General features: G+C 37.1%; 1 protein-coding gene across 5 annotated transcripts in view; it reads right to left on the bottom strand.

Moving 5' to 3' along the window:
- LOC150096319 (nuclear factor NF-kappa-B p105 subunit-like) overlaps positions 1 to 13,206 on the bottom strand; it is a 378,899-nt gene that overhangs the window by 21,108 nt on the left and 344,585 nt on the right. For all 5 annotated transcript variants that reach the window (XM_090409204.1, XM_090409205.1, XM_090409208.1 and 2 more), the window contains exon 17: positions 2,976 to 3,138. In XM_090409204.1, the coding sequence (XP_090265330.1) occupies positions 2,976 to 3,138 (163 nt within the window). The remainder of the gene's footprint in view (positions 1 to 2,975; positions 3,139 to 13,206) is intronic.

Here is a 13,206-nt window from a genome sequence, read left to right as displayed (position 1 = left end):
TCAATATTTTCCTAACTAAAAGAAAAGTAATTTCCTAACTAGAAAGTTAGGAAAAGTCAGCTGAAAGTACTAAAATCCCCATAAGGAGATAAACATAGACCAGTAGAGGGCAATCAGGTTAAATGACGATCCCTCCCCTTTCATTATATTTAGGTTAATACAATGGCAGAGTTAATACAATGATAGAAGAGGGATCATCAATTAACCTGATTGTCCTCTACTAGATAGCAAGAGGCAGTCTTAAGAGCAATTTTAATATACCACTCCAAATGTGTGAGCAGTATTCCACAGTTGGGTGGATTTGGGATCTACACAGTCTTTAGCTGTATACAGGTGAGAAGTAGTGCCTTGAACAAAAATTCCACAAAGTTTTTGTCAGTTGCAGAAGCTAAGCTAAGATGCCAGGAAAGGTTAGGTAGGCAGTGGCAGCCCATACATAAGCATTTCGACACTGCAGCACCCCCAAGGAAAAAGTGAAAAAATTAAATTTTGTTTGTGTTTATAAATAATAACAATGCTTACAACATTATATAAATACAATACAACATGTTAAAGGTTACAGCTTATGTTTTGACATTGATTGAATAGTTAATAATTGGAATTGTTCGATTAATGCTTTAGATTACGAAACAAATCACTGCAATCTAACGCCGATATTCGCTTGCGCTTGTCATCGCACATTACGTTATTCCCACACTGCCCAAATGGCAGTGTATGTTTAGTATGCTTACGTGCATTATTTCTATGAGATATGAAACGTTTATTATTGGTGTATGTGTGTGTGTGAACTAATTTTTGTCAATCTTATTTTATTTTGTTAAAATAACATATAGTTATTTATTAATTATATGAAGAGCCAAAGGCTTCAATTCGGCGACATGAACTTAATTAAGTTAAGGGATGTTACATCCCATATTGTTTCATAGCCGAATAAGAAACTCAGAAGAGTTTCATGCCGAATATAGAAACTATATAAAGTTCGACGAGTCCAAGCGTAAGCAAATACCTGGATAGTACAACATCTGACCCATTTGGTAGTGCTACACTGAGGCAACTCATAGTAAGGGTGGAGCAAGCTCCAATCACTATCCTTGGTATTTACCCATAATGTGCTACATTATGAGAGAAGGTCACTACCCAGACCGGTTTCAACCTTTATTGAGGTCTCATCAGTGAGTAGGTAGACCTAGTAATACCCTACTATGAGGATAGCCAAGAAGGTGTCCTAATAAATTATTAATTATATGAAGAGCCAAAAGCTTCAATACGTTTATGTCGCTGAATTGAGCAAAAAATGGAAAGAGCCATGCTAAATATCAAACTGCAAAACAAAATAAGGAATGAAAATAAGAAAAGGAAAAAAAGTGATGGATATAGGGGAAGAGATTTTAAAACTGAAATGGGCAGGACACGTTGCATGGATAAAAAGTGATAGATGGACAAAGACAATCACTCAGTGGCGTTCATATGAAGGAAGATGAATACCAGGATGACCAGAGAGAAGATGGAAAGTTGACTTTGGTGGATGTGGATAGAGAATGCTGGAATAAGATAGTTTTCAACACAGAAAGGTAGAATTCTAGTAGCAAGGCTTATACGTTGGTCATACAAAACTGGTAATTAGTTTACGGAATTAACAACGCATATAAAGTATATTAATTAAAGGTAACTTTAATTAATATACTTTATATGCATTGTTAATTCCGTAAACTAATTACCAGAAAGGTAGAAACAAATGGGGGTTTTATAACCATAAATAGTTATAAAAAGGGCTCAAAAAAAAAAAAAAAACTGCTAACATTTTATTTGTACAGCCCCGTGAACTCCAAACCTTCAGTCTAATTGCCAAGATCATCTAGAATAGTCATCTCAGAGGATTCACTTAGACCAGTGACACAGATGATAATAATTAGGTTGAATGAAGGCACTTTATGCCTCCATGCAGATATAGGCTCAATTTCTCTGATGCTTTCTAACAAGTAATTTTCTGCACCTCATATATGAAACAAAGAGATCTCAATTCTGATTCACAAGTTCGAAAAGGATCTTTAATGTTTCATGCATGATGTGCAATTTACCATCTTTGTCATGGGGCACAGCATAATATATCCCAGAGAAGAGAGTTCATCATAGTTTTCTGTAAGGAAATTCCTTCTTGTTATGCATTTTTCTTTGAAGAGAATTTGATGATCATTTAGGATCTCCGTAAAAGAAGTGAATTTGTCTGTTGAATGAAAGCATTTTACCCATGAGCAAGCTTTATCAATTAGAGAATAAAACACAATACTATTTTAAAAAAAATAAATCTACTAACTGAAATACAACTAGCAGTATAATAAATAAGAAAACAAAACAAATGAGGCAAGCTAAGTATTTTTAGCCATCAATAAGTGACATAGGGGAAAAATTGTACTAAACTGGCAAATCTCCAAAATATGTGGATCTCATGCTTAAACTAGAAATGCTGGCAGCTTTGTATATGGTATATACTTAATAGAAATCAGTAGGCAAACTGATGATGAATAGGATTTCATGTTAAATGAGATGTAAGGCAGTGTGTGTGTGTTACCATCATCAGTTATTTTAAGCTGATACACACCACATTACTAAGGCAAGTGGTGTTAAACCTTATGTCAAAATAGGAATATTAGCCCAGTTTTTTAGTCAATGTAGATAATGTCATGTAACATTATTAAATAATAAATTAAATAAATCTGCAATGTATAACTATGTGCATATCAATAACTGGATGTCATATGATTAGCATATGTGATTAATCTCTGATGCTAATACTGCATCAGTTCAAATTAATGCTAGGTTTGTTGGTTCACTAACTGTAACTTAAGTTATAGGCCTTCAAGTAACTAGTTTTAAATATACCATTTGTATGAACAGGTCAATGAATGACAGATAAAAACATGAAAGACACAAAAAAATGAAATTAATATAAAAAAAAAAAAAAAAGAGAAACTCACCACTCAGGTATCCTGAATCAGGAGATACATTTTCTTCTTTCTGACATCTTTCTTCTCTTTGTGTATGCTTATTTTTGCTCTGTAGTGTGGGTTTAACTTTGTAAGAAGAATGATGAATGGGCTCATATTTTTTCATGTTATGTGTCTTAAGCAATCCCAAACACTAAAACAAAATGAAAGAAAAAAAAATGCTTTGAATGAAACACTGCAGTAACAAATTTATTAAATAAAATCACACAGTTCAACTTTTTAAAAAATATTACTGGATTGGATTAGTGAACAAACGAAGGGTAATTATTATGGGCAATTTTAATTATGGCAGTATAGATTGGAATGAAGAACTACCACTTGGGAATAAGGAAAATCAATTTCTTGAGTTATTAAGAGATAACTATCTCAGGCAACATGTAAAGAATAGCTTGTGGGGATCGAGAGTTTTAGATCTGATCATATCGTCAGTAATTGTGAGTGGTGTTTTGCACTTTCCTCCAATTGGTGAGAGTGATCACCTGGGCTGTGCCTAGCCATATGCATACTGCGAGGAAAGGATATATGTGGAATTATACGGCTGGTGATTATGACAAGCTTAGGAAATGGCTTGGAGATATAGCATGGAAGGAGGAGTTGAGCTGTAAGGAAATAAACGCCTCCTTGGGAACTGACAAAGAAATACATAACAACATCAATGTGTGAATGTATTCTGAAGATCAAAAGGCTGAATAAGGTAGGTGTAAATTGGATGAATGAGGGGCTTAAGCATGAAATCTGGAAGAAGAAGAAGGTATTTTGGAGGCAGTACAAGATGAATAATGGTAATAATCAGTTTCCTGAAGAGTATAAAAAACAAGCCAGGAGAATGACTCAGTTAATATGGAAAGCAAAAGTGCAGAAATTGGCAAAACAGGTGAAGAAAAACCCTAGACAGTGTTTTTTTAGAGAAGTGGCAAGTAGAAGGAAGAATGATCGTTGTAAGATGATGTTAATGGATGAAAATGGTAGAATGGTCACTGCCAAAGACATTGTTGAGGTATTCAGTGATCAGTTTATAAAGGTGTTTCATCCTGATCAGAGTGGAATCATGAGGAACTTAAGTTTAGAGGACATAGGAGTGGATGGCTTCATTATGAGTGAGCAGGAGGTATATGAGGAAATAAATAACCCTGATGTCAATAAGGTGATAGGATTTGATGACATATTACCACACATCTTAACCAAATGTCCCAGGGAATTGGCAATAGCATTGGCATGCTTGTTTAATAAGAGTCTTACAACAGCACAGGTTCCAAGGGAGTGGAAAGAAAGTAAAATTGTTGCACTACATAAAGGTGGTAATAAGGATGTGACTTCAAATTACAGGCCAATCTGTATATCCGAAGTTATGGTGAAGGTAAGAGGTGAGAGGTAGGATAGAGAATTGGGATGAGAACAGCAGTATTCTTCGTGGTTATCAGCATGGGTTTGTTAAGGGGAGATCACGTTTTACTAACTTACTTATATACTATATAACAAGATGACAAATATATTGGACAGGGGAGATGTACAGAGTCCATCAGAAAAAGGTACACACACTTTAACAGATGTCATCTATACACTTTTATGAAGTTGGATCAAATTACGGTACAATGTGTAGTATGATGTTCTCACAAAAGATGTCATTACTCACATCAATACGAGCATCAACACATGACTGGTAGGAGAGTCAAACAAAATGGCTGAGGCACGACTATCATTCAAGGAATGCAAGACCATTTTGAGTTCCCCCCCCACGTTCTCCTGATTTAACACCCTTGGACTTCTACCTATGGGGGACTGTAAAGGATGTAGTGTATCGTAGAAAACCAGCTACACTGGTGGCCCATCGGAAAGAAATTGAAACGATGTACAGCAGTCCCGCTGGACACTTTGGCCCATGTTGACCAAGCAGTAGTCACGTAAAAATAAGTGTCTGGATGCTAATGGTGACCACTTTGAGCACCTCATGTAATTGTAGAAGTCAAAGGTAACTTGGATTCATCCCTTGATGTCTGTATACGAGGGTGGTCTAAAATGTTCTCGGCCTAACAATGAAAATTTATAATTTCAAAATTATTTTTATTTTGCTAAGACATTTATTTCTAATATATATATATAGACTAACACATTTATTCCTGTGCCATTATCCTGTCCCTGTAGTGTTCTCTGTAAGATCTGCAAAATACCCCTCTGCTGCAATCACCTCTTGACTCGAAGAAAAATGCTGACCAGCGAGGAAGAGTTTTAGTTTTGGGAAGAGATAGAAGCCAAAGGGAGCCAAATCTGGGGAATAGGGTGGATATTCCAACAATTCATAGTGCAGATCCCTTAATTTTCCCAAATTTCCCATCGGCAAAACACCTTTGTGGGCAGGTGCATTGTCCTGATGAAAGATGATCTTTTTCTTCTGCAAACCTGGTCTTTTCTCACGAATTTTTTCCTCTAGTCTGGTTAAAAGATCGGAATAATATTCCCATGTTATTGTTTTATCTTTTTCAAGATAATCTCATCTCTCATCTTCTTTTTACCCTCTTTTACCTTCCAGTGTCAAGGGTTTTATTAATCAATGGACCTCAAACTGTTCAAAGGATAAGGTGGTCAGCCCTACACCCCGGTGTATCTTATGTCCTGTAGTGTTGAGTTCTCAAGGCCGGTTTGCCTGCTTTGTGGGCTGAAAAACCTTCTTTCCAAGCCAAAGACCGGCTAATTTGGCTATGGCTGAAGAAGATTCTTCAGCTCTTCACATCACCGACAGGAATCGAACCTAAGATTCTCCTTCCCAAGGCATATGGTTACAAAGTGCACAGCCACTAGGCAAACCATGCGGATTTCAAGATAATTAATAAACAAAATGCCTTTAGCATCCCAAAACACCTATGCCATGACCTTTCCTGCTGATGAAACTGACTGTATTTTTTGGCACTGAACAACCGGCTTCTGTCCACTGTTTTGACTGCTATTTGGATTCTGGTGTGTAATGGTGAATCCAGGTCTCATCTATAGTAATAAATCGACGCACAAAATCAGTTTCATTCCATAAAAAGCTCCAAGCACTGTTCAGAGATTTTCATGCGAGTGCATTTTTGATCTGCTGTGAGCAGGTGTGGCACTCATCTTGCGCAAAGCTTTTTCATTTGAAATTTTTCGTACAAAATATATACCCTACACATTCTTTCGAAATGCCTATAGTCTCAGTAATTTCATGCACTTTGACCTGCCGATCTTCCAATACCATATTGTGCACTTGTTCAATGATTTTTTTGGTGTTGTTACACTTTTTGTATGTCCTTCATGTGGACCATCTTCAAAGCTGAAAAATGTTTAAACTCAGCGGAGCCCATTTCTTAATTGTCGAAAACGAAGGAGAAGAGTGCCCATAAACTTTTACGAACTTAGAATGAATTTCTTTTGACGTCAAACCTTTTTTTAAAAAAGAATTTCATAATTGCACAATACTCAATTTTATCCATTTCAAGGGATACAGACAACACTTTTGATTCAGACAGCTGTATAAAACAAACGACTTGCAATTTCACATTAATGCTTATGACAGATGTACCAATTTAGAAAAAAAAATCTTGGCGATTGTGTTGCTATCTATGGGCAAGACCGAGAACTTTTCAGAACTACTCGATAGAATGACTTGCAATTTCACATAAATGCTTATGACAGATGTACCAACTTAGAAAAAAAAAAATCTTGTTGATGGTGTTGCCATCTATGGGTGAGGCCGAGAACTTTTCAGACCACCCGCGTAAATTTAGTATTACGATTTTTATAGAGGTTTTTCTTTGGCTGAACTATGTATACATTTTTTTGACGGACACTATATATATATATAGTGGTGTGCTTGGATTTTGCAAAAACTTTTGATAGGCTCCCACACGACAAACTATTAAATAAATTGAAACAGATGGGATTGGATAACAGTCTTCTGAGTTGGATCAGTGATTGTCTGTCAGATAGGTATTAGAAAGTTGTGTATGGGGGTGCAGTATCCTGTATCCTGAGAGGAGACCTCCACATAGCCTTTAAAGGAATACGGAGAACCGACCAGGGCTTCTGACCTAATGTCCAATCCTCACCTTCTCGTGGTGCACCCTGTTGGATATCTGCCTGGATACCGAACAAACGAGGCAATTTGGGATTTAGCTGACCAAATGTATTCTTATTGGCTTAAACCAAAATACAAAATGATAGTACAACATGACAAAATTTCATGCCAGTTGGGGCATTGCCTGGTTAAACAAGGCCCCCCATTGTTTTTGCCAGGGAACCAGGGCTAAGAGCAAAATGTCAGCTACTGGAACAAATCTGAAAATACACCCCAACTCAACATCACCAGAGTAAAAGATCGGTACTATCAACATAAGGAGCTTGAATGGCAAAGAAATGGAGCTAGCTGAGGAATTAGATAAGTGGGTGATTGAAACAAAAAAGACAAAAACAGGTGAGAACTTTATGAACAATAAATACAAAATGTTATATTCAGGCAATGAAAATCAAGGAAAAGAAGGAGTAGCCATAGTATTCAACACTAAATACGAGGATAATCTTCTTGAATGGCAGGCAGTCTCAAGTAGAGTGATGTGGGCAAATATCAGAATGGGGAACTGGACAATGAGACTTATTTTTGCCTATGGTCCCACAGAAGGTTCTACTAAGGTAGAAGTGGAGGAATTTTTTCATGCTTTAGAGAAAGCAACTGATACAATGAAAAAGGAAAAGTTGGTTCTTGTTGGGAATCTAAATAGCAGAGTAGGAAATGATTGTCAGACATACAAAAATATTTTGGGAAAATTTGGAGAAAAGAGCAAAGCTAATAATAATGGCAAATACCTGTTGGATTTCTGCTCAGGACATGACTGGTTATTATTAACACCATGTTCCAACATAAAATGTGCACAAATTCACATGGAGAGAAGAAGCAAGGAATAAGAAAAGTCTCATTGACTATGGTATTGTAGATAGTAATGTTTTCTCCATGGTGCAGGACACCAGAGTGTACAGAGGATTTTAAATTGGAAGTGATCACTATTTAGTCTTGAGCAGGATAAAACTGAATTTCATATTGAAAAGAATAACATGCAAGAAAGTTTTAAAGCAAATAAAAGTTGAGCAGCTCTCAGATGTGAACTGCAGACTAAAATGCACAAAGATTATTGAAGAAAAAACAAAAGAGTTTGAGAATAGGAACCAAACCTTGGAGATTCAGTAGCAAGCCTTGAAGAAAACCCTGATTGATTTAGCCAAAGAGGCATGTGGTGAGGTTGTCTGCAAGGATAGAAAAATCAGAATTCCATGGTGGACACAGGAAGTTAAAGAGGCAGTGAAGGAAAAGAAGAAAGCATATCAAAAGTACCTGGCAAATAAGTCAGCTTGTGCTCTTAGAAAATACAGAGACAAATATAAGAAAGCTAAGCACTGTAAAACTAGCTAAACAAAAGTCATGGGAGCACTTTGGCAAGAACATAGAAAATAAATATCAAGAAGGTGGTAAGATATTCTGGAAATTGTTGAAGAAGCTTAGAAATGGAGGAAAGAGTGCTGTAAAAGGAGTAAGAGATGATAAAGGTGACATGAAAATGGGAGAAAAAGATATCCTTGAAGTATTATTATTATTAAGGGCAACACCAAGGAATCCTTAGACTCATCGAGGGATGCCCTAAACATCATGTCAAGAACAATTGTTCAACATCCACACAGTATCTATCATACTTTGCCTTGAAGTGATTCACAGTCATGGCACCCACAACAGATTCTGGCAGCTTATTCCACTCATTTACCACTCTCCAAGTAAAAAAAAAACCTAGTTCTAAAATCCTTGCCAGTTTCCATAAATGACCCCTAGTCCTCCCACGACCAGTCCTGTTCTGAAAAATATTGTCTGAATTAATCTTATAGAAACCCTTCAGTAATTTGAATGTCTCAATCATATCACTCCTTTTCCACCTATCAACCAATTTCTGCAATCCACAAATCTTCAACGTGTTCTCATAAGGTTCATACCATAGACCTGCTATCATCTTGGTCACTCATCTCTGGATCGTCTCCACCTCCTCCCCATCAAGAAGAAACCCTCGCGCCCAGATCTGGGCACAGTAGTCAAGATGGGGTCTTATCAAGACTCGATACAGAGGAACAATAACTTGCTTGTCTCTGCTCATCAAAGTATTCTTTAGTAACCAAATGATTTGATGAGCTGATTTAGCCACTTTTGTAGTGTGCCGCCTAAACTTCAACTCCCTATCCACCAACACTCCAAAATTCTGGCCTCATCAATCTCCTGAAATACAGTTCCACCAATGGGGTATACTGCTGCTAATCTTTTCACCCCAAAATGCATAACCTTACACTTTGCCACATTAAATTGGCATCCATTCTCCTTAGCCCAGTCCTCCAATCTATCCAAATCATCCTGCAAAATTTTGACATCATGTGCATTCACTATTACTCAACCCAACTTTGCATCATCATCAAACAAATGAACAGTTCCTCTCAGATCCTTTCCTATATCGTTAATGAACAAATTAAATAGTAGTGGTACAAGAACAGAACCCTGCGGCACACCATTAGTCACAGGCCATCTTTTGGACTCTACTCCTGAATAAACTACTCTCTGATATCTCTCCATCAACCACCCTCTTCTCCATCTCACCAACCCTATATCCATCCCCATATGCTGCAATTTACTGATTAGAATTCCATGTGGTATCCTGTCAAAGCCATAGCAAGGTCCAGCAGTAAACCACCCATTACCCTTATCCAGTTCAGCCGTCACTGTGTTATAAAACATGAGCAAGTTACTGAGGAATGATCTACCCTTCACAAAACCAATGCGTCCCCCATAGAGTATCCCATTTTCATCTATCCATTTCTGTATTTTTCTCTTGACTACTTTCTCCAAAACCTTGACAATGACTCCTGATATGCTGATCGATCGATAATTTACAACAGCAATCATGGAACCTTCTTTATGCAGTGGAACTATTTTCCCCTCTTTCCACCCCCTCGGGACTAACTCACATCCGAGACTCAAATTAAGCAAAATGGTCAAGGGCACTGACAATTCTTTAGCTGTTTCACATAAGACCCGAGCTGGTATACCATCGAATCCCACAGATGTATTCACATTAAGGTTTTATAATATACTATTCACTTCCATTTCATTCACCTCAATTCCCGTATAAGCTATTGGTTCCTTCATTCCTGCAATATCACCACCTGGATGATATACTCTTGCAATGTGTTTGCTCAGTAATTCCACTATATCAACTAATTCAGTTACCTCCCTACCATCATCATTCGTTAAAATCATTCTGCTGTATGCATTTTTTCTTTTACTTGCAGCATATTAAAAAAACTGTTTGGGATTCTTTTTAGTTGCGTGGCTAATTTCCTATCATAATCCGCTTTTGCTTTTCTTACTACACTCGTTACCCTTCTGGCCTGTGCTTTATACTGTTCGTGTGTCTGCAGGTCACCTTTCTCCTTAAATTCCCTCCACAGTTGTCTTTTTTTGCAGCTCAAGCTTAATGGTGTTATTCATCCATTTAACCTCTACTTGATTTACTATCCAGACTCTAGGTATACAGTCAGCCATTACCTCCTTCAAACGCTCCTTTACCGCTTCCCATGCACTATCAACCTCCAGCCCTTGCAGTTTTCCATGCCATGACACTGAACCAAGCAATCTCCTAAGCTTGTCATACTTACCAGCCCGGTAATTCCACATGCACCATGTCTTAATTGAAAATTCCACGCATTTAGCCATGCATTTATCAATAAGGTTAAGACCTTATGATCACATTCACCAATTGGTGGCAACGTGGTCATATTCAATACAGTCAAATTCTCAGATGCAATTACTAGGTCAAGCACTCTCGAACCCCTAATATATTCCATTACATGTTGTCTCAGGTAGTTATCCCTTAATAACTGCATAAAATCCAATTCCTTCCTCCAATGTGTCCTCTCCCTTCCAATCAATGTTACCATAGTTGAAATCCCCATAATAATTACCATCCTTCCACTCATTGCATCTATTTGCTTATGCATTCTATCTCCACCATCTATTCCATCACCTGGTTTATAGCCACACCCAACTGTATATCTTGTTCTGCTAGTCTCAATCTCACACCAAATAGCCTCAAATGTGATCGTTCAACTTCTATTCTCCTTGGCTGCAGTTCATCAGCTATAAGTTCATAAGTATGGAGTAATTACTTCAAAAAATTGCTAAATGAAACAAGCAGTGATAGCACAGTGGTAAAAAACACTCAACAGGCATACAGTCAGGATTACATATTCATACTTGAAGTAGAAAAAGCCATCAAAAGCTTGAAATGTGATAAGGCAGCAGGTGTAGATGATATTTGACCAGAAATGCTGAAGAATGGTGGTATAAAATTCTCACAGTGGCTGCACTGAAGGCCTGGACAGAGGGATGAATTCCTGATGATTGGAGTAGCTCTCATAGTACCCATATATAAAAAGGGAAATAAAACTGAATGTGAGAATTACAGAGGTATATCCCTACTGAGTGTTCCTGGTAAGATTTATGCCAGTATACTTGAGAAAGTGTTGAGAAGAATTGTAGAAGAAAAAGCTTGGTGAAGAACAAGCTGGATTCAGGCCAAATAGAGGCTGTCAGGATCAGATCTTCACTTTGCGACAAATAGTTGAGAAAGCATGGGAATATAACAAAGATCTATACTTAAGTTTTGTCGATCTGGAAAAGGCATATAACAAGGTGCCAAGAGAGAAGAGCTATTCAATACTCTACAGTTATATGGTATCAATAGGGCATTATATAAAGCAATACATAGTCTTTATTTGAGTTGTAAGTCAGCAGTTAGAAATGATGAAAGTACAGGAAGATGGTTTAATGTTAATCTGGTGTTAGACAAGGATGTGCATTATCCCCTCTGTTATTCTTTATCTATATGGATCACATTATGAAGAAAAGTGATATTAAATCTGATATCAAAATTGGAGATGTTAATGTCAGCTCTTTGCTTTATGTGGACGATGTTATCCTTCTAAATAAATCTGCTACAAGTCTGCAAGATTCTCTGACTAAACTGAATAACTGTTGTAATAGATATGGTATGAAGGTCAGCATTAAAAAGACAAAGACAATGAAAATAGGTAGAATCGTTGAAAATATCAACTGCATTGTGAATGGAAAACGATTTTTAGTGAAGATGGTAAATTAAATATGGAAATAGACAACAGAATCAATAAAGCTGGTATGGTAGGAAGTCAATTGAATAAATTCATATGGAATAAGAGAGAAATTAGTCGTAACACTAAATTAGCTGTATACAAGACAGTGTTCAAACCAGTTTTAACTTATGGATCTGAGAGCTGGGTCAAAAGTAAAACACTTGACTAAAGACTAGAGACCACAGATATGAAAGTCCTGAGAAAAATTAGAGGAGTGAACAGATGGCATCAATGCCAATATCATATTAAAAAAGGATATTAGGTAAGAACTTGACATTATCAGCATCTAGGAATGCGTTAGCAGAGCTAATCTCAGGTGGTATGGTCACTTAAACAGAATGGACAAGGAAAGATTAGCAAAACAAGTGTTCTCTGCCAGGTTGGCAGGAAAACGATCCAGAGGAAGACCAAAATCTAGGTGGATTGATACAGTACAAAGTGCCTTAGATGATAGAAATATAAGATCTGATAATGTTGGAGTCTTGATAAGTAACAGACTGATTTGGAGGAAAATTGTAGGAAGTTAGCAATGATGTATATTTTTCATGTAGTACTATCATATCCTGTACATCCCTTGAGGGTATATGGCAGGAATTTGATAATGTATCCTGTAAGAGGAAGGTCGCTAGTGGTGTACCGAAGGGATCAGTTTTGGGGCCATTGTTGTTCAATTTGTATATTAATAATATTTGTATATTATTAATGATGCAAAATTGGGGAGAGCAATGCAGAACCAAGCAGATGTTATGGCCTTGCAGAAGGACTTGAATAGATTGCATGAATTTGCAGGTAAGTGGAACTTTTGAATGTTGCAAAGCGTAAGGTTTTGTAATTTGATAATCTTGGTGGGGAAACTTTAAAGGAAATAGAGGAAATGGGAGATCTGGGAATGGTGGTGGACAAGGACCTGAAATTTAGGGGCCACATTACACAAGTTGTGAAGACATCACATCAGATAATGGCAATGATGCAGAGGACCCTGATATGCAGA

This window comes from Typopeltis vanoorti, chromosome 19 (genome assembly GCF_054136105.1).
Source record: "Typopeltis vanoorti isolate ZY-2024b chromosome 19, IOZ_Tvanoo_1.0, whole genome shotgun sequence".
NCBI classification, from domain to species: Eukaryota; Metazoa; Arthropoda; class Arachnida; order Uropygi; family Thelyphonidae; genus Typopeltis; species Typopeltis vanoorti.
This window is presented reverse-complemented; position numbering and strand designations above follow the sequence as displayed.